General features: G+C 40.7%; 1 protein-coding gene across 1 annotated transcript in view; it reads left to right on the forward strand.

Moving 5' to 3' along the window:
* The window catches only part of cd109 (CD109 molecule), a gene marked incomplete at its 5' end in the record, with an annotated part of 50,204 nt that extends 40,905 nt beyond the window's left edge, over nt 1-9,299 (forward strand). Inside the window, 8 exons of the mRNA XM_080452817.1 lie at nt 1,137-1,308; nt 2,383-2,573; nt 3,355-3,513; nt 4,039-4,107; nt 6,102-6,241; nt 7,406-7,562; nt 8,296-8,398; nt 9,025-9,299. Coding sequence (XP_080308943.1) covers nt 1,137-1,308; nt 2,383-2,573; nt 3,355-3,513; nt 4,039-4,107; nt 6,102-6,241; nt 7,406-7,562; nt 8,296-8,398; nt 9,025-9,233 — 1,200 coding nt within the window. The 3' untranslated portion in view covers nt 9,234-9,299. The remainder of the gene's footprint in view (nt 1-1,136; nt 1,309-2,382; nt 2,574-3,354; nt 3,514-4,038; nt 4,108-6,101; nt 6,242-7,405; nt 7,563-8,295; nt 8,399-9,024) is intronic.
* Between the last annotated feature and the right edge of the window lie 18,637 nt (nt 9,300-27,936).

Here is a 27,936-nt window from a genome sequence, read left to right on the forward strand (position 1 = left end):
GGGTGTTTTCAATCCTCCAAAGATGATGATACGATCTCCCACCATGCAACAGCACATACGATCCATTGGACACGAGCCTGTCCCCTTGTTCCAGGAGAAGGTATCTGGATTGAATTTCCACAGATCATTGAAGAACGGGTCCTTGCCACCATACTGTGTGTCTGCCGCCAAATATGTAAATCTGTCCTTTGTAGACAAAGGCTGAATGATCGGCCAGCGTCTTCCTGGAAGAAGCTGTGCAGAAGGCGTTGCTTAGCCCCCGAATACAAACCTCTTTGTCCCAATGATGTTGGAAGAGTGATGTGATGAAGATATATAAAAAATAAAGCTTCAGGAAACAATGCAATGCAAACTAGAAAAAGTGCTCCTCGGAGCACAGGTCTCCGCCAGGTCAGGTTGGTTATTGTGGCCTCCTGGTGGCGCTATAATAGGCCAATATGAAAAGGGTGCCATTTCTTCTTAGGCCTTTCACTGCAATCGGACACTGCATTCATGATTTCAGGCATTTTGTTCCAAAATTGTTTTGCTAAATTAGACCTGCTGGTGGCGCTATAACAGGCCAATATGAAAAGGGTGGCCTTTCTTCCTCGGTCTAGTGGGAATGTGCGTGCAAAATTTCACAAAATCGCAAGCTGCGTTCATGATTTGAGGCATTTTGTTCAAAACAAACCAATCCTGCAAACTTTGGAAGCCAATCTTAGCCAATCAGGATGGAATATGGAAAATCGGACAAATCCGTGTTGATCACATGACTATAGAGATACTGTGTACCGATTTGCGTGATGTTTGGACAAAATCTGTAGGAGTAATATCAAAAAAATTGTTTTGCAAAAATCGGCCTCCTGGTAACAGTATAACCAATCTGAAAAATTCGGGGCAGAGGTTTGGCTTTGGCATTCAGGGAGTGTCAACAGTGCCGGATATTAGCTGTTCACAGACTGACACACACGGAAGAACGGATGGACGGACAGGGTGCAAAACATAGTCTCGGCCATGCCTTTCGGCCTGGCGGAGACGACGATCAAGTGTGGATACCTATACTGATACGTTACGTTATGAAGGAATCTTAAAAAAAAACTACCTCTGTTTTGACCACAAGTCTTCAGTACCATCCTCTCCCATTGTTTCCTAATCAGAGCCAGTATGGGAGCCAGGTGTCTGCGGCTCTCACCTTCCTGGAGACCAGGCTGAGCTTGGGGATCTCCAGCAACTACAGCCTGTGTCTGGTCAGCTACAGTCTGGCTCTGGCCAACAGCACCACTGCAGAGGACGCACTCCAGCAACTCATGGCACGAGCAGAGATGAGAGGTACAGTGCCATGTTGGGAGGAGGTGTGCAACAGTTCATCGAACTAATTGAACAGTTTTCTGAAAAATGTATGTTTCTATACCAGTGGTGCACAAACCTTTTCATGTCAAGGATCCCCAACATGATTATGTATTTGGTCGCTGACCCCCATCTCAAATTTTGTTCCAGGGACCCCCAGAAGCAAAGATTAAAGTTAAAAATGTTCGCTTTAAAAATATATATATTCAAAGATGTGCACAATTTTCACGATTTTTCAAAAATAGCAGATCTACAAGCTCGTAGCGAGATGAGCTTGTATATCTGCTATTTTTGAATAGCCAAAGTGTAAAATAATGCTTTTCAGCTCAAATCAAAAAGTGACACAGATGAGTTCCAGGTCTTATTGTGTTAAGCCATTATGAAAAATATTGATAGTCGATAATTTAATGAAATTAAATTAAATCGATCCCTATTTTGGGCACTTCATAGATAGAAAACTATCAAAAAATTTAAAAAGAAATAATACAAAATATCTACAACCTGGGGCTTGTAGGTCGGCTATTTTCGTTATTGTTTGAATATATTATGTCCACGTTAGGTAACACTACGAGGTCACTGGCTTTAGGTTTCATTTTGATTGCTGATATCCTGAAGTGCACTTTAGTGCCACACCCCAACCTGATTATCATGTAATTGCCATGTATTGAGGCATGATTTCTTTTCATTTACACGCTATAGTGAATTGACCACTTTCAGGGTCATACCTACAGCGTTTAAGTGGTTAATCAATTCATAGATATACAAAAATAAAAATATTTGATTATTCAATTAATTGAAAAAGTTATTGATATAATATTCGTTAAGAAAATAATCAACAGTTGCAGTCCTAGTTGGGAGTAATAGTGTTATCGTTATTATAATGGCCAACAGTGGAGTTGTTTTTGGCCTCATTCCGTTTGTCTGTTTGCGTTGAAATTAAGTTGAAAACGGATGTGTGTCCAAAAGAGCAAGACCTAACTTCATAAAGGTTATGCCATGCTGTTATCGTATACGTTACAGTACGTTTATGTTGACTTATTTGATCCTAACCTTTAGACGGCGTACCGTTCTGGGGCTCGTCGGACGCAGGGCTGACGCCGTCATGGCAGCCGAGGACCACCAGCCTGGAGATGGCTGCGTACGTTCTGCTCGCTCTCCACAAGCTGGAGCAGCCGGAGCGGGGCATCCCTCTGGCCAAGTGGCTGAGCCAGCAACGCAATCACCTGGGAGGTCATTCGTCCACACAGGTCAGAGCTCTAACCAACAGAGGTCACATACAATTATGAGCGTGTAGTGTGTAAACATTGACGAAGTGCCGATGCACACCAAACAGGTTAACGGCAGGTGTGTAGGACAAAAGGAAGGTCAAAACGCGAACAATGGAAAAGGTCCCGCAAACTGTCTAGGTCTTGGACTTGGTCTTGGCAAAAAAACGTTATTTAACCAATCAATGTTTCGGCCAATGGTCTAAGGACTGAAAGGTTGTTTGGTAAGTCCTAGACAGTGTGCGGGACCTTTTTCATTTGAACTCTGAGAGTGTACAAATGATACCAAATGGACCCTTATGGGTCCTGGTTCCATTTCTACACTAGTCTAACACTAATAGAGCCCTGCAGAGGGGAGGTGTGTGTGTGTCTGTGTCCAGCTGATGCTCATTGACGCTCGTTAATGTTATATACATCAAGGCAATTATGTTTCTTATGTTATGTTACAGGAATTCTCCTTTTCGTTACAAAAAACGCTGCTTATCAATTAATCGACCGATAAGGTAAATAATGAATTAATCGATAATTTGCAGCCCTAATTACTATCCCTGCGGTAGTCCAGCACTTGGGGCAAAGTTGTGGTATTTCAACATCGTAGCACATGGGGCCGCATCAAACAATATCAACAACATAGAACAGGAAGGTGGCAGCCAACAGCTTGCTTGAACAACATTGTAATAAATAATTAAAAAGAGATCTAATGTTTCCTCGACACACGGCCCGATGTATTGATGTGAACTTTGACCCCTCCCCCCCCATGCAGGACACAGTGCTGGCTCTGCAGGCGCTGTCTCAGTTCGCCGTCTACAGCATGTCTCAGGACATGGACATGACGGTCAGGGTCAGGACCGCGGACCCTTCCATCGCCTTGGCCAACTTCCACATCGACCGCACCAACGCTCTGCTGCACCAGAGCCAACAGGTAAACCCTGTTAACGTCTCAAATGCCGTTCACTAGATCAGTGGTTGAGGGGGGGCTCAAATGATTTTGGGGAGGTCCCCTGATGATTTGCTTCATCCATTTAAGACCTGAGGCCGATTCTACAAATGCCTTCTAAATCAGTAGTTCTCGCACTTTTTCAAAAAATGTTCAAAAATAGCAGATCTACAAGCTTGCAGCGCGGCACGAAGTGACGCGCTGTGAGCTTGTAGATCTGCTGTTTTTGAATAGCCAACGCAAGAAGTTAAAATGACACCAGATTCCCACGGTTTTAATGGGTTAATACGTGCATAACATTGTTTTCTCACTGAACAGTAAACAAACCGTCACACAGTAGAAGTGTATACAGGGTATCTGCACATTTATAAAGTGCCAATTTAAGGACTTTCAAGACCCAAATTACCTTTTTTTTCCTCCAACGGCTGTAAAATATTCAGCAACACATACACAGGGTTATAAATGATGTCATTCGCAGCAGTTTGATGATTGCTTTCTTTTACCTTTCAGATTGAAACTAATGGATCAGAGTTGCATCTCCGGGTGACCGCAGAGGGACAAGGGTTCGCCCTGTTTCAGGTAACGCACAATCTGGGAACCCATAGTCAAAAAAAAAATGGGAAAAAACTGCGCCCTCTGCCGTTTTTTTCCCGTTGAATTTGACTCTGGGGGGACCTCCCAATAGAATGTGGATAACAGGATGTTGGCCGTTAGGTCCGCCCTCAGCAGCCCTCCACGTCCGGTCCACGTGTCTTTGTTTACATTACTAGAGAAGATTGTGTGCACATCCCACGCCTGCATTTAGGCCAGGTGCTGGACATCAAGGGAAGAATCAAGGAAAAGAAGAAGGAAGTCCGCACACTGTTCTCAAGCTCCAAGAAACTCACTTTTTATTTTTGCAACGTTTCGACCTTCTAGGTCTTCATCAGGCAAATATTATAATGATTATAATATTTGCCTGATGAAGACCTAGAAGACGTTGCAAAAATAAAAAGTGAGTTTCTTGGAGCTTGAGAACAGTGTGCGGACTTCATTTTTCTTTGTTTACATTCCTAACATTAACTGGAGCTCCCCATAGATTCAGCTGCGGAGCTCTGAATCTGTCTTGAGAGGTTAGGTAAGGCACAGCTGCTGGTGTCTCAGACTTTAGAGCAGGTAGAGATCTCTGATTGTCTGGCTATGCGATATGAACTGGGTTGGTACTACGATAGCTAGTCCTTACAAACCGCACCTCCTGAGGAGATGCGGTTTGTCGGTGCAACAGTCACTTGACACAGATCTAGTCCCTAGGTCATGGCGTCAAATCCAGTCCATGGCCTGTTACGATCCTCTAGTCTAGGGAGTGAAAGGACCGTGACATAAGGTTGAAAAGTGAATTGTTGTTTTTTGAATGACCTTATTTTGGTTTCTTTTAAGTTTAAGAGGAATTTCAATACAGCATTGTACAATGGATTTTACATAATGGAAAAACCCCAGACGCAAACCAATAAATAAACAAAACAACCTACTTATCCTTACTTTTAACCCTCTAATTATCCTAACCTACATCAAAACAAAAAGTACAATAAACTAATCTATCTGTTCTAATCTAAATAAGGCAAAAGGTTTGTTTACAAAAAGTTGGCGCTGGTGGTTTGTAATACATACCACAGGGTTGTGTTTGAAACTATAGGACAACAGAAAAATGTGGGCACCTGTAGAGCACAGAGGGCTACCACACTTTTAGCACCCCTACTGCAACACAGCACTCAGAGGACAGCATGTAACACACTGCCAATTCACACAGCTGCTCACAGCTCTTAAATACAGTAGGAGGTCTTCTTCAGTGATTGGTCCAGGATGATTGAAGGTGCCTAGCCAATCAGTGGCAGCCAGGTCTCCTCCGCAGCAGGACCTGAGCTGGATAAATGCATGTCAGGGTGCATACCAATACAACAGTGAAGACAATAACTAAAACCCTTACATGTAACATGGCCTGTTTTCATTCATTTGGATTCCATAGAAGTCAGCATGTCTCTTATAGAAGAAGCTGATCTACAGAATTTGGCCGGACAAAATGTTTCAGACTAATATTTTGCTTTATTCCACGTGTTTTGCATGTCCACACCTCTCTCTACCCCTCGAGAAGAGGGGGGGGGGGGGGCTTCTCTGTGCTATAAAAAGCGAATCCATCATTTATTAGTCACCTCCCATCAATGTTTCCTGCAACATGTTGGTCAAGGAATGCTGTAATCTAAACTTTTGATCAAAGCACAGGTTTTGGTTGCACGACCGCCTTCAGCTATGACCCGATTCACATGTTTTGACCACCTGCTGTTTTTGTACTCTCGAGCGATAAACACTTAACCACATGCACCCTAGCGAGAATAGGCGAACATTCGGTGAAAATAGCAGATCGGCAAGCTCACAACGCATTGCAGCGCAACAAATGTGTGATCCTGTAGATTGGCTATTTTTGCTATACAACAAAGTATATTGGTTCACGTAGTTAAACACTTGACCACAGACAGGCTCTCACGGACTCTTTCTTCTTGTTTTTCTCTCCACCCTCCACCCTCCTCCCCCTCTCCCAGCTCAACGTGTTTTATAACATAGAAAATAAAGGGCTGGCGAGACGAAGAAGAAACGCCCACGAGCACGAGGCGTTCCATCTGGAGGTGGACCTAAATGACCTATATTATGACTCTATCGCCTATCTGCGCATCTGTACCAGGTGAGAGGTTCCACTCAGTAATGAATGGACCCAAAGGGTGTTTTTGACATGCTTAGGAGGATGTTATGGTAATATACATAGTAATACATAGAGATTAATACACAGAAGTGGTGTTCTTCTTCTGGTTCTCCAGGGGTCCTTGAAGGGGTTTCCCTGCAAAATGAGTTAATATAGCACCGTTCTGGTTCATCTGATGTTGATATCCTACTATAATTCTACAAAGCTCTGTGAGGGTGGTGTGAGGGCCAAAATCTCTTCTGCCCGGTTCTCCTCAGTGGCTGGAGAAATTGCTCTGAATTTGCACACAGCCATTGACCATTACCATGTGCACGGAACAGCGAAGCCCTTTTTTTCGCTTTCCCCAACTCTCTGGCTGTTTATTAGCGTTTTTGTGTTCGCTGGCTCCCGGGTTGCCAGATCATGTGCGCATATCCCCCCACGGGTATGGACTAGTTTAACTCTAATGTATACTTCAGCTTTTTGAAAATTGCCGATCTACAAGCTCACATTTGATATTTTGTATATATCGTATCATGACATGTTTGATATATGTGTTTGGCTGCGGACCACCATTTGAAAATATTTGGTGCCAGGGAGCCCCATAAGAGAATATTTGTGGTGTTCAATGTTTTCAAGGTTATTAAAAAAAAATCACAGTTTTTCTAAAATAAGTAGAACAAATAAAACAACGGTAAAACAAATGTAGGGTCCATTTGATTACATTAACCCATTAAGACCTGTGTCACTTTTTTATTTGAGCTAAAAAGCCTTATTTTACACTTTGGCTATTCAAAAATAGCAGATATACAAGCTCATAGCGCGGCACTCGGTGCTGCGCTATGAGCTTGTATATCTGCTATTTTTGAAAAATAGTGAAAATGTGTGCAAATCTTTGAATACATATATTTTTTTAAACAATATTTTTAACTCAAATCTTTGCTTTTGGGGGTCCCTGGAACAAAAGGTTTTGAGATGGGGGTCCGCGGCCAAATACATTTTGGGGGTCCTTGACATGAAGAAGTTTGAGAACCGCTGACATACTGTAGTAACATACGTTTAAAAAAATAAATAAATGTTAAACTGTTTTAAGAATCGCCTCAGGTCTTAATGGGTTAAATACATACTCTCAAATGTGAAATGAACAGTCGGCATGTTACTGTGCAGTCTGTCGAGGACCCAGGGCGTGAATCAGACGGGCATGGCCGTCATGGAGGTGGGACTGCTCAGTGGCTTCACCGTGGCCCAGGATGGAGTCCACACCGATGACGTCATCAAGAAGGTGGAGATGCCCGCGGGGAAAGTCATCCTCTATTTAGACTCAGTGAGTCCTCCTCTACTTTCTGTGAATGACCTCTGTATAGTGACATAAAAGGAGTGCCTGCACACACCATGGCATTTCTGAGTGGTGTCTCATGCATTCATCTCCCTGAGAGGTATTCCAACTGACAACTTTTGACCTGTTTAAGGAAATAGGTAGCTGATATATTGCACTTTTACCTTAGCGCTAGGTATACTCTTGGTTGCTTGCTTTTGCAGAAAATGCACTTTAGACTTCTGGTGATTAGTAGTTTTCGTTCCCTACCTATGTTGAATGCACTTATTGTAAGTCGCTTTGGATAAAAGCGTCTGCTAAATGACTGTAATGTAATGTAATGTATGTAATGTAAATAATAATAAAGAAAACGCCGGGTTATTGTGTAAAAAAAAGACATATTTAGCCACCGGATGACAGAATGCACCCTGCCCACTGTAAAAAGGATCGCGAAAATTGCTAAAATTATAGAAAGCAGTCAATTCAAAAAACTTAACACTCATTTTTTATTTACTTTAATTACAATCTAATCTAAAACATAAACCTTGGTTGTAAAAAAAAAAAAGTTAGTGCTTTTTTTCCACCAGTGGTGCCTTGCATGGTTCCTCTGCATCGGTGTGTGAATGGGTGAATGTGAAATACATTGAGTGCTTTGGGGAAAGGTGCAATATGCAGTCCATTTATGTAAATGCTTTAGTCTGGCTGTCATTCAACACATGTGTTATTTTCCCTCTGCTTTCAGGTGACAACAAAAAAGATGTGCATAGAAATCCCCCTGGTTCTGGAATACAAGGTGGCAAGAGTCCAGGATGCCAATGTCGTCATCTATGATTATTACGAGACATGTAAGAAACCGCTCTCATAACCATCATCATCATCACCATTACAGTACAAAAAAACAAAAACAAATCTAATAGTGTTCCTGCTTTTAACCACATAAAACCTGAACATGTTTTGTGCCAGAGACCCCCAGAAGAGAAGATTTGTGTTAAAAAAAAAACCGTTATTATTCTTTATTATAAATTATTCAAAATGTTCTAAACATTCAAGTATTTTCAAAAATGGCAGATGTACAAGCTGTGAGCTTGTAGATCTGCTATTTTTGAATAACCAACATATAACTGCGGATAAAGTGCTTAAAATGATTGTGATGCTATGTTAACTACTTTTGCTGGGGACCCCCTTTTGAATATATATATTTTTAACATAACTCTTCTCTTCTGGGGGTCCCTGGCACAAAACCTTTTCTGATGGGTGGTCCGTGGCCAAATGCATATCAATTTGGGGGGGTCCTCCTTGGCATGAAAAGGTTTGAGAACCACCGCTCTAGATTTTGTCCTCCCTGGTTGGGGCTCTAAGACTGTTATCACGCCCATCAAAGTGTGGTTTTGTTGTTGCTGTTGTTGTAATCTTCTAAATCAGCGATTAAAAATGTAAGCTCTTCATCTCTCTGTTCCTCAATCTCTCTCAGGGCGGAGGACGGTGAGGTCATACGGGTCTCAGTGGCGACAGAACATGTCCACCTGTTCGTTCTGCGGCAGCGGCTGCGACCAGTGCAGAGCCACACAACAGGACCAGTTTGGGTCAGGGTACTACTCAACAGCCGCAGCACCCACCAGCTGTCGCCACCTAGTGGTCAGTCTACTGACTGCCCTGCTCCTCCTTGTTTTTAGGGTGTAAATCAGCGGTTCTCAAAGTCCAGCCCCCCCTGGGAGACCTCCAGGGGGGGGGGGGGTCCTTGAGGGGGTTCCAGGGGGTCATTAAATGAGTTAATTTAGCATAAAAATCAGTCGAACAACTTTCACCCTACATACATTGGCTGTTTGAAAATAGCCGATCTACAAGCTCGCGACGCGTCGTAACGTGTTGGGAGCTTATAGATCGCATATTTTCAAAAAATATCTTGGAAAACTTAAAAAAAATTGAATATATTTTTGAAACCATTTAAAACCCTGAGGAAGACTTCATTGTCGAAACGTTGGCTTCTTTTAATAAACTTTTGCATCGTGGCTAAGAGCTGTGCGGCCTCATCCTTTTTCAATACTATTAACCTGCCGTGGTCAGCACCTCATCAGCACAGGTGTGCGCTCCCTCCTCTGTGTTTGCCTGAAACTATTTAAAAACACAGATCTTGTAAAAAAAAACTAATATTGAGAACTACTGGTGTAAATTACCCAAGTCAGTGAAGGCAAGTCCAGGTGTTTTGTTTAGTTTTTTTTAGCTGTGCTGCATGTTGTGTCAAAGCTGCAATCCAAAACTTATTTTTAGAGAATAAAATATTCTTTTCACCAATCTGTAATGGTAGAGTATGTCTAATACAGTATAGCTAACACAACTGCTGTGGTCGGAGGAGGTCTCCCTGCTCTTTCATTGAGAAATGTAGACCACCAGCTAGGACCACTACTAGTTAACAAGAGGTATGGCATGAAGTTCAACATGCAATATCTCCCCTGTCCAAGCGGCTGTTCCACTCAGCAGTACAAATGCTGTCCCTCGCACGGGAAACTGCGGTTCGAATCCAGGGTAGGACATTCATCTTACGGCAGGGGTCTTCAACAGGGGGTCCCGGGACCCCTAGGGGGTCCTCAGAGTTACTACAGGGGGTCCGCCAAATCTTTGTGTGATAGGATTTTTTATTTTACATTAACCACTTGAACCCTAGCATCCCTTTTCTGAGGAGAACTTTAGCCAAAAATAGCAGATCTACAAGCTTGTAGATCGGCAAAAAGAGGCATAGGTGAAGAGGGAAGAAAGAGTAGACCACGTAAACAAAAAATGTTGAATCTGAAACACAATTTTATACGATATAGTGGGGGTCCCTGCTTCATCTCTCCCTCAGCTAGGGGGTCCTTGGCCTGAACGTTGAAGACCCCTGTCTTACGGATTGCAGCTTTAAAGGGTAAGACCACTTTATTAGAGGTTTGGGTTGTGTAGTTACCTTGCCATGATGTAACTCCAAAGGTAGGCAAGAAATCAAAAAGAATTGCTCCATTGATTAGAAATTGATAATTCAAAATATGCTCCTCATTGACTTACATTGTACGGTAAAACAGCTCTCAAAGTCACTCTTTTAGCCCATAAATGAACACAAACAGAGCTGATTCAGACAATATAGAGCATCACCAAACCCAGTACTGTTTGTTTTTTTAATAAAAATGTCAACTTCCTGTTGATTTTACTATTTGAAGATCTGGATCCGGATCCGCCGATCCAGTCCGGGTTTTCTACTTATTAAAAATGGCAAAATCAACAGGAATTTGACATTTTTATTTAAAAAAAAAACAGTACTGGGTTTGGTGATGTTCTATATTGTCTGAATCAACTTTGTTTGCGTTCGTTTTTGTGCTAAAAGAGTGACTTTGGGAGCATTTTTACCGTACAATGTAAGTCAATGAGGAGCATATTTTGAATTATCAATTTCTAATCAATGGAGCAATTTTTTTTTATTTCTTGCCCACCTTTGGAGTTACATCATGGCAAGGTAACTACACAACCCAAACCTCTACCAAAGTGGTCTTGCCCTTTAAGTGTAATATTTTGTCTAAAGTTTAATATTATGACAATGCATTTTTACCACAATGAAGGCACAAAGCGCCTATTAGATGATATCGATGACAATGATTTTTTTTTTTGTAGTGATTCTGTGAATTCGTTGTGCCGAATAGCCCATTGTCTTAAATGTTTTCAAGCAATCATGCACTGGATTATATTTGTAAATTAATTGAATTGTTATCGTAGGCCCAGGCTTTTCTTGCATTGTGTCTCGGGGGATGTGTTGGAATGGCTTGCACATTGTTAGAATGCCATGTAAAACTGTGATTTTTCTGCCTGTCACCTTACACTGTTAAAAAAATGATAATTAAAAAAACACTTTTAACATTGTTTTTGTAACTGTGCAACAATGTACCAGAGAGCAGATAAGTACCACACAGTAGAGTATACTGCATTTTACCAGTGCAGGTTAAGCGTTATATAGTACTATAGTAAGTACTTTATCACACATTTATAATAAGTTTTCTTCAGCAAATTGTTGTCTGAACCATACAGCAGATCCCTCTGAATGTTCACAGTAGAATCCTCAGTATTAAAGCTGCTGTAAGTCATTGGTTCTCAAAGTGGGGTCCGGGGACCCCCAGGGGTACTTGAGGGGATACCAGGGGGTCCCCAGCTAAATGATGTATAGGAACCAAATGGACCCTTATGGGTCTGTAACTCTGAGAGTGTACAAATGGAACCAAATGGGGGTCCATTTGGTTCCATTTGTACACTCTCAGAGTTAAACTAGAAGGTACTGTTCCTGAAGAAACAGTGTGGGATCGCTAAGAATGTTGCTGGTGTTGAGTATTGATAGTGTTAGTAGTGTTATAGGTTTGAAAGGTTTGAAAGGTTTGAAGGGTTTGAAGGGTTTGAAGGGTTTGAAAGGTTCGAAAGGTTTAAGGTTTGAAAGGTTTGAAAGGTTTGAAAGGTTCTAAAGGTTTGAAAGGTTTGAAAGGTTTGAAAGGTTTGAAAGGTTTGAAAGGTTTGAAAGGTTTAAGAGGTTCTAAAGGTTTGAAAGGTTTAAGAGGTTTGAAAGGTTCTAAAGGTTTGAAAGGTTTGAAAGGTTTGAAAGGTTTGAAAGGTTTGAAAGGTTTGAAAGGTTTAAGAGGTTCTAAAGGTTTGAAAGGTTTAAGAGGTTCTAAAGGTTTGAAAGGTTCTAAAGGTTTGAAAGGTTTGAAAGGTTTGAAAGGTTTAAGAGGTTCTAAAGGTTTAAGAGGTTCTAAAGGTTTGAAAGGTTCTAAAGGGTATTTACTTTAAATTATTTTTAGTCACTTTATTTACTTTAAAGTATTTTTTACTAATTTTTACAACTTTTAAGTATTTTTACTATTTTTTTCAACTTTTAAGTATTTTTACTCATGTTGAGTACTTTTAAGTATTTTTACTCAGTATAAGTACTCTTAAGTATTTTTAATCAAGGTACTTACTTTAAAGTATTTTTAGTCACTTTATTTACTTTAAAGTAGCTTTTACTAATTTTTACAACTTTTAAGTATTTTTACTCTTTTTATCAACTTTTAAGTATTTTTACTATTTTTTTCAACTTTTAAGTATTTTTACTCATTTTGAGTACTTTTAAGTATTTTTACTCAATATAAGTACTCTTAAGTATTTTTACTCAAGGTATTTACTTTAAAGTATTTTTAGTCACTTTATTTACTTTAAAGTAGCTTTTACTAATTTTTACAACTTTTAAGTATTTTTACTCTTTTTATCAACTTTTAAGTATTTTTACTATTTAAAAAGTGAAATATCTCTAAAAGTACAAATTATTTCAAAAAATTCTAATGGTAGCCAATATGTCCTAAGTAGGCTGAACGTTATAGAGTTGGAACGGAGTTTCTATCTAAAAGTATGAATTTCTCCATTGAAATGAATGGGAGTTTTTTAGAAGTAAAAAGTGAAATATCTCTAAAAGTACAAATTATTTCAAAAATTCAAATGGTAGCCGACATGTCCTGAGTAGGCCGAACGTTGAAGAGTTGGAACGGAGTTTGTAGCTAAAAGTATGAAGGACTAGTTAGGGGCCAAAAAACGGTGTTGACAATAACAGTAGTGTGATCGCTTTAGCGATCCCACAATTAACATTGATTTTACAATATGAATTGGGGTCCCAGAGATAGAAAGGCCATTAAATGGGGGTCCGTAGCCTAATGCATGTCAAACTGGGGGGGTCCTTAAATTACAATGATTGAGAATCACTGCTGGAGCCGTAAAAAATCTTCTCTTATGGGGGTCCCTGGCTTATCTTTTCAAATGGGGGTCCGTGGGCTAATAAGTGTCAATTTAGGGGTCCTAAACCACTGCTGTAAGTGCAAAACCACTGCTGTAAGTGACATACTGTTTTTTAATAAGTGATAGTGTGTTTGTTCAATAACAGGGGTCTCCCCGTCTCTCCAGCTCTTTAGTACACAGAAAATACATTTTCAGGAATGGATACTAATTTCCTCCATCAGGAGTGAAATTTGAAGAAAATGAGCAGACAAAATTGGCACTGGAACAGTATATGGATGAAATCGTCAATCCACCTGAAAATGTATTTTCTGTTCACTAAAAAGCTTGAGAGAGACAGGGAGACTCCTGTTACTGAACAAATTCTATAGCAATTATTATCGGTATATATCTATAGAGCTGTAACTTATTAAACAAATAACCTTTTGTTTTAACCAAAAAAATATCACTTTACAGCACCCTTGATAAATCTTTTGAGCCATTTGTAACTCTGAGAATATACAAAATGGAGCTAAATGGACCAAAAAAATCCATTTTGTTCCATTTTGTACACACTTGTTTTCCAATTCACTGCTCCCCTGGCCAAGGTACATGACATTCAGGATATACACGGGCACATAAATAACCAATATGGGAGCTCGCTCGGCACGGGTGTCTAAAGCTAAACTCCAGATGAATCACTTTAATGTACAGTGTGACCGAGGGAGAGCATCCATCTGCGCTAAGCGCTCTAGGAGTTCCCATAAATCCACATACTTAAAGCAGGTATGGCGCATCATGGCAACGGCAGCAGAGCATGCAAGCCGCCGTAAATCCGAAATGACAATCAAAATGATTGAGACGTTACTATACGCGAGTAACTTCAAAGTCCCTCGGATGATGGATGACGTGGACTTCTCCGAAAAAACAAGGCTCCCGCTTAACTGCTTCTTTTGAAAACCCGAGGCGAGGCCCTGGCTGGCTCGCGAGACCATCGAGATCTCCGCAAAAATGTTTGACTCGTCATGTTCAAGGTGAGAGGAAAATCTATTTTTTTTCCCCTCCATTCTTCACACAGGTGGTGCACATTCCGCAGGCATCAGAGCAGCCTTTCTGCCCTCACAGGGAAACACAGTGACTAAGACGTCATACTTTATTATTTATGTGGCCTAATATCGTCTCGGGTCGGGTGGAAACCTCATAATATGTCCAAAATTGTTACTTTTCAGCATTCAAATTCAAAAATAGCAAAAGTAGCAGATCTACAAGCTCAAAACGCTCGAGCTTGTAGATCTGCTGCTTTTGATGCTTTTGTGTGACGCTGTAGTATGATATAAAAAAAAACACAAAAAGTTAAAATATGGAGATAAGAGGTTTCTGCGATTATGTAACTTGTTACATGTGCCTTAATGTCCTCTCTCTTACAGTTACAGGTACCCAGTAGCAGCTTTAGCCTAGCAATCTGATTGGTCTGGGACATACACAAACCACTCCCCCATTTTCCCCATAAAGCAAAGCTGGTTGGTGCTGTCTTGGTCGCTGCGGCAACCCACATCACATGCTATCCCACCGAGCTTGTAAGCAAATGCTGTGTTTGGCCAGTTCTATCCATGTGTGAAATGCATTCACAAAACAACGTTGCCTTTGGAGACGGCAAGTTTTGTTTCACTTTGCGTTACGCCGTACATAACTTATACCCGTTGTCCGAAACACTACGAAATCCCTTGTATTTATTTTTGTTTTATAACCATGACACATCTGGTCTTTTTGATCCCTTTATGTATGATTTAATCCGTCTAGATGGGTCCGCTGGGGGAGAATTCAGATTGCAGACCCCAGAGACGCACGGAGATCAAAGGCTCCACATTGGATAACCACGCTCAGCCCCACAACCTGTGTAGCCAGATCTGTGTGAGAAAATAAACAAGACCGCAAGATGCAGAATATTTCCTTCTAAGACAGTTCCTCGTGCTACGCCAGCACAGTCCCTGATGTATCCCATTTGGTTCAGGACAAAGCCTGCAACACATGTACTGTGTCTGTATGCACAGTGTAATGCATGGTGCACAGTGCTGGGAAGTAACTAAGTGAATTTACTCGAGTACTGTACCATCTTGTGGTACTTTTACGTCACTTGAGAATTTAAAAATGTCGATACATAATATACACACACACATACTACTCCACTGCATCTGAATGGCAAATATTGTGCTTTTTACTCAACTACAATGATTTTAAAACTTAAGTAACAAGTTACTTTGTACAAGTTACTTTGTACAAAACAAATTACCACTTAGAGCCTTATTTTATACTTTCTCTTCGAAAATAGCCGATCTACAAGCTCACAATGGGTCGTAATGCGCAGCGTTGTGTGCTTTTAGATGGTTTCGAAAGATTTTGACACTTTTTTTGTACTTTTAGATTGATCGATTGATGGAATACTTTATTAACAAGGTTGTTAGCAGTGCGGGTAGTACAGACAAAAGTTATGCTATAAGGATAACACGGATAGCCTAGTTTCCATTGTGGTCCATTGTACTCAATTCAACTGTAAGACATAATACGTACACTGCATTAAGTATGTTCTTATGCCATTACATTTGTGCTTTTACTCAAGTAAAAAATGTGACTGCAGGACTTTCACTTGTAACAGAATATTTCTACCTTGAGGTATTGCTACTTTTCTTGTAACAAATTGAAGTACTTTCCCCACCACTGGGTGCAGTCCATCAACACGTGCACCGCAGACCACACAGCGCACACACACACACACACACACACACACACACACACACACACACACACCACCCGTTCTCATGGATATCAAACAATGCAAGAATGTCATAATTATACAGCACACACAAGCTACTATATTTCATGAGAGAGAATTTATAGACAAAGCAGGGATGAGTCAGTGAAACAGATATGATACTAACTGTCCCAGGCTGGCTCCAATTATCAGCACAAGGCCTGCTATGCACATAAACCTCAAAACACATTTGTTGGTAGAAGAAAACTGTTGGGAAGGTTGAGTGGGAAAATGGCTGCTTCTTCTTTTAGAGTTTTTTTTTTAGGATGGGGTTTTGCTGAAAATAAACATCCATATGAGTGAGTTTATATAGGCCCTGAATCTGTTGCATTTAATTCTGCAATTTACCATTACATTTTAGGCATTTACAAGCAGACGCTCTTATCCATAACATGCTATCTAAATGACATTCAAGTTCAAGAAAAACAGAAGAAGCAAAACACGAGAATGAGTGACCAAGACATGTCTGCATAGTAACCATATCTTGCTTGATCATTCTAAATGCACACTTGGACACCTATGTAGTGATGCATACAAATAAGGTTGATATGTTATGCAAAGAACAATAGTTATGGTTGGTATACAGTAGGTGGATATGATATATAGCCTATACTGTAGGTAGATGAACATAAGTGCACAGTGCTCCACAATAGAATTCTTGGAACTGTAGGCCTACTCAGCTTTGACCAGTAGGTGGCAATCTTGCCTAAGGAAAAAACTAAAGGTGAATCTAAAGAATACACTAAGTGATAACTTTCCATGACACAAAGGTAACAACGGGGGGAACTTTTTTTTAATACATTCCCCCCCCCTTTTTTTATATAGATGCTTTCACATTGCCTCGCCTTCGGTTAAACTGTGCGAATCCAGCTTCCTCGGTCACCACCATTAATAATAGGCAGATGGCGCTGCTGGACGCCTGCCAGTGTCTCATGGACCATAAGCAGCACTACTAATGAGCACAGAATGGAATCAGTGTGGCTTTCACACAACCATAGACTGCACTGATTGGATATAGATATCTATTAGCAGTAGTGGACAAAGTGCTCAACCACCAGTTCTTGAGTCAGTAGTGTAGATAGGCTACTCCTGGTCAAATATTTCTCGACTACAAGCAGTGGTGTAAAGTAACTAAGTACATTTACTCAAGTACTGTACTTAAGTACAATTTTGAGGTACTTTTACTTTATTGGAGTATTTCCAATTGCCTATACTTTTACTTCTACTCCACTACATCTCGGAGGCAAATATTGTACTTTTACTCCACTACAATTATTTGAAAACTTTAGATACTAGTTACTTTGCAGATATAAATTATTACATAAAAAAAACACACCACTTTAGCCCTATTTTACACATAGGCTATTGTGAGCTTGTAGATCGGCTATTTTCAAACATTTTAGTACTTTTACTTTTTATGCCAATACTATTTTGTACTTTTACTCAAGTACATTTTTAATTCTGGCCTCTTACTTGTAACAAAGTATTTCTATATGGCTGTATTGGTACTTTGAGAATTTGAGTACTTTTCCCACCACTGCCTAACACTTACCCTAAACCTAACCCCAAGCCTAACTCTAAAGTGAGAGATAACGGGGCTGGGGGAACCTGGGCATGTCTCCCCTCGGGGGTAAAATGAAAACTGAAAGGCTTACATGTGACAGAAGCAGAGCGCCCAGACACAGTTCCTGTGTCCTATAGGATGACGTTAGGGAAAAGTCATAGCATCAATGCTTAACAAGATCTAAAAAGATAGGTAGAAGTCTTAAAAGTCCTTTAGATCGTAACTTTAGAAATGTGCAGATACCCTGTATAAACTTACTGTATGTTGCATTGTTTACTGTAAGACCTGAGGCGATTATTTAAAAAAATCTAAATCCTAACAGTTTTTTGAAAAAAAAAAAATAGCAGATCTACAAGCTCAGAGTGCCGCGCTACGAGCTTGTAGATCTGCTATTTTTGAATAGCTAAAGACATCTAAAGTGACACAGATGCGTTCCAGGTATCAATGGGTTAAGTGAGAAAACAATGTTTCACATTAAGCAAATCAACTAGGGTCAACCCCCCCAAAATGAATGAAGAACAAGGTCATATTAACCACATAAGCCTGATTTATACGACGGTCTAGCACTGTGAATGATCTACAAGCTCACAACACGTCACACCGCGACTGGTTGTGAGCTTGTGGAAGCGTTGCCTATAATGACATGCCCAAAATAGGGCAGAAGTAGACAGAATACTATAAACAGAATAGAATAGTGGCTTTTGATTCCGTATGGTAGATCCAAAGACGGACGAGATCAAATAAATGCGCCATAGCTACACACAAAACACCACAAGATTCAGAGACGACATGCAACGTGGTCTGACAGTGACACTGGAAACCGGTAATGATATGGAAACATCTCCTCAACATTAGCAGCCTTCCTTAAGACCTCTCATCTCCATAAACCGAGGAATGGAGAGGAGGTCTCGCTCGGGAGATAATAAGCCTTCATTGTGCATCGATAATAACTACAATTGTCGTTTACATGAAGCATTGATCATTTTTCACCGTTTTGTGTTGTTGTGTCATTGAAGTTCAGTTGTGATCCAGTTCAGTTGTGCCAGTGCTGGTCACATTCACATTTTGTTTCTGTTTGTTTTATTCTATATTTTTTCTTCTTTTTTTTATTTCATTGTGACCCCTTGGAGTTTTTAAGGGCAAGCTGAGCTGGTGAAATGAGGATCATCTTACAGACCGTTCCAGTGCAACGTGTGGACATCCAACCTGCCCCCAGTAAGTGAGTTGGTCTGTGCTCAAAGAAGGGCTCAGCATCCCAAACAATGTATTGCCAAGCATGAGATTCATACAAGGAAATTCCATTGGCGTGTACAATGTTGCAGTGACCACTGACCACCCAATACGGACTGAGTGTGCTTAGTCAGCAGGACTCAGTCACTCTAGTGCAAAAGGCATTTCAGCGCACAGTAGGCAGGGCATGCATGCTAATTGTAGAATATGCATAAGGCTGTAGATCTTGGCCTATAACCTCAGGCCATAGGTGTACTGTTTCAACACTGTCTCACCACTCATCATAGTTGTCATTAATACAATTTAAATATTGTATCCATCTTATTCATGGTACAATCTACTAATCTGTGTTGATTTAACCCTGACAGTGGTGGCATAATCTGGGGGGGTGGGGGGGGGGGTGCAGCTACAGGTACCACAGAGGAGGGGGGAGTTGAATTTGATGGTTTCACATGGACCATGATGCCTTGCGGCTCACCATTGTAATGCTTGCTGGAATTACTGCACTTAGGTGAGTCCAGTTTTAGCGCTATAACCCGTTTCTCATTAACCACTTAGAGCTGCAATCCGTAACTTTGATCATCTATTCGGGATTAGAACCCCGCCCCCCCCCCCCCCCTTCCACCACCACAGTTGTGTTAGTTATGTTGTAGTGTAGTAACATAACAACTCTACCACGCCGATTGCAAGCACGCGCACACACGCAAATGGATTGCAGCTTTGAGACCTTTTTTAAGCCCAAACAATTTTCAAAACTAGACAATTTTTACAAGATCACAACGCATTGCACCTCAACACATTGTGGGCTTGTCGATGGTTTTGGACGGGTTGGAAGTGGTTTTTAAAAGGTTGCCCACAAAACTTCTATGTGCTTTGCTCTATAATATTTCACAGACACTTTTATGTTCCTGAAAACTTAAGAAAGAAAAACTGAGCCATTATACATAAATAAGCTGGTGGGAGTTTAGCTTGTTGATGTAACATGTTCCTATAGATCTAGCCCAATTAATAACCCCTAAGATTAAAAACACATAACCATCATCAAAGTGTTTCAGCATGATACTATTTTAACAACCCAATGAAGAGAAACGTCTCAGAAAACGATGCAGAATTCCATTCGTATTAGTTATCGCATATTTAGATATAATTACTAATAATAATTGCAATGATTTCTACTGAACTTTAAACAATCAAGCATCCATTTGACGCGAGTCCCACATGTTCCGCGGCACGTCGATAATTCCTCGCCTTTAAAATAACCAAAGTCTCATTTGCTGTCTGAGCAAACGATAACAACGACCGAATCTGTCATATACCCCTCTGCAAGGGGAAAGATCTTTGGGTTTGGCCGGGGGCCACGTTGTGATGTCACCCCCAAGCTCGTGGTGGAATAGTCGGTTTCAGTGGGAGCTCATTTGTGTGTTTGACAGTTAACCAAACATGACTTTAACCTGGCTCGTTTTTGATGATGCGTACGTCTGGCAGGAATTGCTCATCTCATCTCACGAGGAGTCATGGAAAAGTTCCTTTTGCTCCTGCTCGTCCCCATGAAGAGCCCTGCGTCGTAAACCAAATGAATGAATGAGCTTTACTCTGTCTGGGGCCGGCTTCAAAGGTTCCTGCACTCTGTTCCAAGCACGATGCATGGGTTTTCAATTATTTCCCATGTCTGAGTGTATACCGTGTCGGTATCTATACCGTGTCGGTGGTATCTATACCGTGTCTGTGGTATGTATCTATACCGTGTCGGTATCTACACCGTGTCTGTGGTATCTATACCGTGTCTGGTATGTGGTATCCATACCGTGTCTGTGGTATGTGGTATCTATACCGTGTCTGTGGTATGTATCTATACCGTGTCGGTATCTATACCGTGTCGGTGGTATCTATACCGTGTCTGTGGTATGTGGTATCTATGCCATGTCTGTAGTATGTGGTATCTATACCGTGTCTGTGGTATCTATACCGTGTCTGTGGTATGTGGTATCTATACCGTGTCTGTGGTATGTATCTATACCGTGTCGGTATCTATACCGTGTCGGTGGTATCTATACCGTGTCTGTGGTATGTGGTATCTATACAGTGGTATCTATATTTTTTCCTCTGTATTCTTATGTTGATTTTTGAACTGTTTGGTTGCTACTATATATGTCTATGAAATTAATTCAAGGACCCCAACGGAAACAAGCCCGCAAGGACTTTTTTGGCCGGACCTTTTAGACAAAAGCATTATAAATGTAACTGTGTTGTTTTACATTCTTTTGCCTAATAAAAATTTCAATCAATCAATCAATCAATATACCGTGTCTGTGGTATGTGGTATCTATACCGTGTCGGTGGTATCTCTACCGTGTCTGTGGTATCTATACCATGTCTGCATCTATACCGTGTCTGTGGTATCTATACAGTGTCGGTATCTACAGTGTACCGTGTTGGTGGTATGTATCTATACCGTGTCTGTGGTATCTATACTGTGTCGGTATCTATACTGTGTCGGTATCTCTACCGTCTTGGTGGTATCTATACCGTGTCGGTGGTATCTATACCGAGTCGGTATCTATACCGTGTCGGTATCTATATCTATTGTATCTATTGTTCTGTTTGGTGCAGGGGTCTTTTTTACATTCCTCTCCTCCACCAGTGGCTTTCAAACTTTTTATTGTCAAGGACTCCCAAAAATTATATGTATTTCGCCAGACAACCATCTGAAAATATAAATAAAGAATTGTGTTGTTAAAAATGAAAAATTATTTTCAAGATTTTTTGTAAAATTGCAGACCACACGGGCTGTGATGCGACGCATGGTGAGCTTTTAGATCTGCTATCTTCAAATAGCCAATATATATAGGTTTAAACTTTAATGTGGTTAAACTGGTTCTGATGCTTTATTAACTAATTTAGCTGGGGACCCCCTGGAACCCCCCCAAGGACCCCTGGGGGTCCCTGGACACCACTTTGAGAACCACTGTCCTACACCAACAGGAGCACAAATGCTCTGTATTTCAATGAGAAGACAGGGCATATTGAACCTGTACCACATCCACATCAGGTTGACCATGAGTTCTATCCATTACTGATACTGTACCATACGCATGATACTGTATCATATCAATGCAGATACAGTACCAATCTGGGTTTGCGTTAGCCGGTAAATGCCGGCCGCTGACCGATTAAAATCTTAATTGACCGCTAAATATAAACATCACCGGCCACCCTGGCCAGTTGGGAAAATGCTATTTAATTTGATGATGATGATTATTACTATTATCGTTTTTTGGATAAAGTAACACAGCATTACTCTACCGATACAGCACAGTATTGTTAAGACTTGGAGAAAGCCCTAGCTATAGCTCTGGCCCCGGGCTAACCGGGAGGCCCGCGTCACAGGGAGTGATGGAAGAGCTACCATTGATCCCAGACAAGCTGCTGGTAGCTGTCCACAGACAATCAGCGCGGGGAAAAGAGTAAGCGCTTTTTAATGTGGAAATGCAGCCATACCAAGAATGCTCATTGATAACAGTTGCGGCGTAAAAACCATGATGTAAGCGTGGAGTAGCCAGAGAATCGGAGCACAGAATCATGAATAGAAGCGTATGAAAGCATCAGAAGCGGGGCCATTTATAACAGTGGTTCTCAACGTGGCCTCCGGGGGACCCCCATATGGGTCCTTGAAGGGGTTCCGGGCAGTGTGGATTTCGTCGACTAAAACAATGACGAAAAATGCTGAAAATAGCAGATCTACAAGCACACAACGTGTCGCAGCGCGACGCGTTGTGAGCTTGTAGATCTGCTATTTTCAGCATGAAACCAAGTGAAAATCAGCCATTACGACGCCATCAAGGCACCGCCAAAATACATGTTAGTCGACTAAATCAACTGTAGATTTAGTCCGCTATAATCTTATCTTATCTGAATATTTACTCGACTAAAACTAGACAAAAATTCAAACATTTCAGTTTTTTGATTGATAATTGATTCATAATTAGGAGCTAAATTCAGCCGTACAGGTCTGTAGCACTTGAGAGTGCGCAAATGGCATTATGGACCCTGATCGGGTCCATAATTTGGTTCCATTTGCACAGAGTTGTGGGGGTCCGTGGCCTAGCTAATACAGTCAAAACTGGGGGTCCTTGAAATTACAAAGTTTGAGAACCGCTGATCCATAACACGGTCATTCCCCTGGATCCCCTCGTGCCCCCTGACTATATGTCTGGGATGGAGGAAATGACTTGGAGGCAAAATAAATGATTAAAGGCCAAAGGGGGCAGGGGTCTCAAGGTTCGCAGTAACACACACACACACACACACACACACACACACACACACACACACACACACACACACACACACACACACACACACACACACACACACACACACACACACACACACACACACACACACACACACACACCTTGAGCGCACGCCAATGGAATGATGACTCACAGAGCCTGCATGCAGTAGTATGGTCATACTCCCCCACGTCAGTGCGGAACAGTTTGTGGTCTCTGGGAGTGTGAGAAGGAGGGGGGGGAGGAGGGGAGGGGGGGGGGGGCTTCACACCAATCCGTTTGTACGCTCTCAGAGTTACAGACAGACCTGTGAGGGTGCATTTGGGGTCAATGAACCCTGATGGTCCCTGGACCCCACTTTGAGGACCTTTATAGAGGTAAAACACCCCTGCAGACTGCAGAGACCGCAGGTTCGATTCCTGTCAGCCGTGCCTCCGACTTGGCTGTGGTGCAGGTTATAGGGTTAGCCGGCAGGGCATTGTGTCCACCTGTGGTGTAAAGTAACTAAGTATATTTACTCAAGTACTGTACTTAAGTACAATTTTGAGGTACTTTTACTTTACTTTATTATTTCCAATTGCCTATACTTTTACTTCTACTCCACTACATCTCGGAGGCAAATATTGTACTTTTACTCCACTACAATTATTTGAAAACTTGAGTTACTCGTTACTAGATATAAGATATAAATGATTACATTATTAAAACATACATTAACCACTTTAGCCCTATTTTATACCCAGGCTATTTGAAAATAGCCGATCTACAAGCTCACAACGCGTCGCGCGACGCGTTGTGAGCTTGTAGATCTGCTATTTTCTAACATTTTAGTACTTTTACTTTTGGTACTTTAAGTACATGTTGATACTAACACTTTTGTACTTTTACTCAAGTAAATTTTTAATTCCAGACCTTTACTTGTAACAGAGTATATACTTCCACATTGCAGTATTGATACTTTTACTTGAGTAAAACATTTGAGTACTTTTTCCACCACTGCTGGTGACTTATTGTTCCTATATTTTCAAAATGTTATATTGTATTAAAATTGAGTATTTTTTATAATTGATTAAATCCATCAGTTCGATTAACCGTTGCAGTCCTAGTTAGTTGTGTTTGAATACTTAGTACGTAATAATGAATGGTGAAGATTAGCTATCATCAATCATTTTTCTGGGGGGCCTCAGGACAACAGTGGGGGTTGGCAGCAAACAGCGGCCGACCACAGGAGGGAAGTGGCAGTTGGGTGGTTTTAAACTAAAGCCTCGTGGCTCTCCATTGTAATACTTGCCGGGAATACTGCCGTTAGGTGGATCTGGCTTTGGCGCTAACCTGTTTCTCGTTCAAAACAATTGCCCACAAAACTTCAGAAAAACAATATTTTCCTACATACCGTTCAATTTGTGTCACCTTTTTTTTGGGGGGCAATAAACAAACCTTAATACTAAACTCCATTCAGCTACAGAGACTATTGTCTTTATGAGAAACCACAGAATGACAAACAAAAAAAATAGAAACTCACCCAGAAAAATTAACAATACGCAAAATGTACTCCAAAACATCATGCTGGATTCAAATGAGTAATGCAAGCAACAAAGAAAAAGGGGGCAGGGGTCCCAAGGTTTGCTGTAGTAACACACACACACACAATATTTTGTTATCGAAACAGAGTTCTATGTTACAATACTGAGGAGAGTGTTACGTCACATCTCAGTTTAACCCATTTAGACCGGGAAAAATTGTCATTTTTAGATGTCTTTGGGCTATTAAAAAATTAGCAGATCTACAAGCTCAGAGTGCGGCACTCGGAGCCGAGCTATGAGCTTGTAGATCTGCTAATTTTTTAATTTTTTTATTTTTTAAAATTTTGGACAATTTGTGCCAATCTTTAAATATATATATATGTTTAAAGCGAACATTTGTCAAATATTTTACAAAAGACAAAGATTTGAGTTACAAATGTTCGCTTTGAAAATATATATATATTCAAAGATTTGCACACATTTTCACGATTTTTCAAAAATAGCAGATCTACAAGCTCATATGAGCTTGTAGATCTGCTATTTTTGAATAGCCAAAGAAATCTAAAAGGACATATTGATACACATGGATACGTCCCCGGATTGAATGGTTTAAGCGTCTTGCTCAGAGACACTTCGGCACATAGACCGACCGGGCACTGCACGGGCCGGGCGGTGAACCTGTGACCTTCTGATTGGACAGCCTTACTTACTGTACTTACAGTGGCTCGCAAAGTCATTAACCCAGGGGTCTCTATGAAAGGCAGAATGACGTTCACAGACTGACTTAAGAGTGAAATGATCTCTCTATTGAGTTCTTTTTGGGCCGGCAATGGAAACTGCAGGAGACTCACAGACCCAGACGGGGCCTTATTAGAGGAGGAATTAAAATTGCATTTACATTCAGCGGTGGAAAGTAACTAGGTATATTTACTCAAGTACTATACTTTAAGTATATTTTGATGCCAATGCTTTGTACTTTTACTGAAATATTTTGTTTTTTATACAGGCCTTTTACTTGTAACAGAGTCATTTTATATGATGGTATTGCTACTTATACTTATATAAAATCTGAGTACCTACTGAGTACTGTTTATATTTAGCTTTAGCTCAGCATGGGTTTATGCAGTCATCTGCCATAGGCTCACAGTAAGTCACCAATTAGAGTAATGAGAAACAGACAGCTGTGTTTATTTTGTGTCACGTGTGGCCACTATACATGTGAGTGTGAAAACCCAAAATGGTGTAACGTTGGAAAAAAATATTCTTGCAAAATTATGCTGAATTAATTTAACACCTCTCGTTCTTATATTTAACCACTTTCTAAGATGTTGGAGAGAACGTAGGCTATGCTTTTTGAAAAGTTGGCGTCTGTGATGTTAAACATATGTTTTAAAAGGTTGCTGCGGTCAGTCGTCTCCCAGATCAGTGATTCTTTAAATGTTTTTCATGTCAAGGACCCCCAAATGAAAAGATTTTGTGCCATGCAGGACCTCAGGGAGAAGATTTGTCGACATAAAAATCATAAAAAGTAGCAGAACTATAAGCTCCCCAACGTGTTGAATCATGACGTGTTGTTGTGCTGTTATTTCTGTTAGATCAGTTATTTTTAAAAATAAGGCTTAAGTGTTTAAACCACACACACAAAAAATGGTGCTTCAGCGGTTCTTTGAGATTCTTGTGGTGCTATATAGTGCCACAGTGGTTCTTAAGTGGTTCTTTGGGTGGTTGTGGTGCCTCAGCGGTTCTTCAGTGGTTCTTTGGGTTTGTTGTGGTGCTATATAGCACCTCAGCACAATTACTGAAGTCCTATAGAACAGTGTGGTTCTCATATATATATATATATATATATATATATATATATATATATATATATATATATATATATAATGTGGGTGCCCTAGCTATTTTTGTAGGGGTAGTTGAATACAGCATTCTCATAATCACACCATATCGAATACATCTAATAAATACATGGGGCCTGCCCAAATGTCTAATTCAAACAAAACAGGCATGCACACATGTCAGTCAAATACATGAGCCATTTTAGTTCATAATCAATATTAAGTAGCTTATTAATAGCCTACAGCCTACAGCCTGAGGTATATCTCCTGGAATCTCTAGGAAACTGAAGAAAACTACAAATGGCTGCCAAGTGACGTAAACTCTCAGTGCTTAATTCTTTCCTATTGGTTGGCTGACTTGGCCCCAGGTCAAAGTTCACCATGCAGGCAGTCTGCATGCAGGGTGTCATGTTACAAAACAACAGATCTACAAGCTAACAACGCGTGGCATCACAACGCCCTGCGAGCTTGTAGATCTGTTCTTTTTTGACAAGTGACGCTGAGAGCAGAAGGGACGCTGGACCACAGCGCGAGCTTTGAAGTTCGTTGCGAGCAGAACGCTACAATCCTCCTGAGAATAAAATAATATAACTGCGTCATCCTTGATTCATCAAGAAGATAGAAGAAAGCAGCTTAAAGAAGAGGGAACTTTTTGAGGTGAGTGTTTAATGGCAAAGTGTGTGTGTATCGTGTAATGTGTCGTTACTGGGGAAACTTTATTTTGGTAATTTGCGATTTTGTACCATGTTTTTGTCTTTGTCAATAGTCTATTCTGGTGGCTTTGAAGACGGTGATAATGGCTGTTATGGATATTAAGTATGTTAACAATATGAGCCTCCTATGTGGCAAAAACACAGACTTACAGTACAGTTGCCCAAATTATAGTATTATTAGAACCATTTTGTGGCATCCCTATTTTTGGACATGTCATTATAAGTGAAAATATGGAAAATATCCTTTTTACAACAAGCTCACAACGTAGCATAGTGACACATGAGCTTGTAGATAATCTATTTAGCTATATACTGTAGTAGGCCTACTATGGTGGTTCTCAAAGTAAGGTCTGGGGGCTTAAAGGGCTGTCAGTGGGCCCCAAGCAAAATGTGTTAAAATAGCATTAAAATTAGTTTGACAACCATAATAACCCTATTTTATAGTCGCCCTATTTATCTATTTACATTATTTATGTATAACTGAGTAGGTATTGGTATGAAAGTGTTAATGTATCACATTGAAGATTATTTAGGCTAGTGTTTATCTTATCCATTGTGTTTAAACTGAACTGACTGGTAGCGCCATGGAGGACGGCCGCTTCCGTACGCGCTCCGTAACATCGCAACGTTTTTCCATCTTTTTAGTATTCTTTAGCCTTCTCT

Source organism: Gymnoscopelus braueri (genome assembly GCF_963280865.1).
Source record: "Gymnoscopelus braueri genome assembly, chromosome: 16".
Classification (NCBI taxonomy): Eukaryota; Metazoa; Chordata; class Actinopteri; order Myctophiformes; family Myctophidae; genus Gymnoscopelus; species Gymnoscopelus braueri.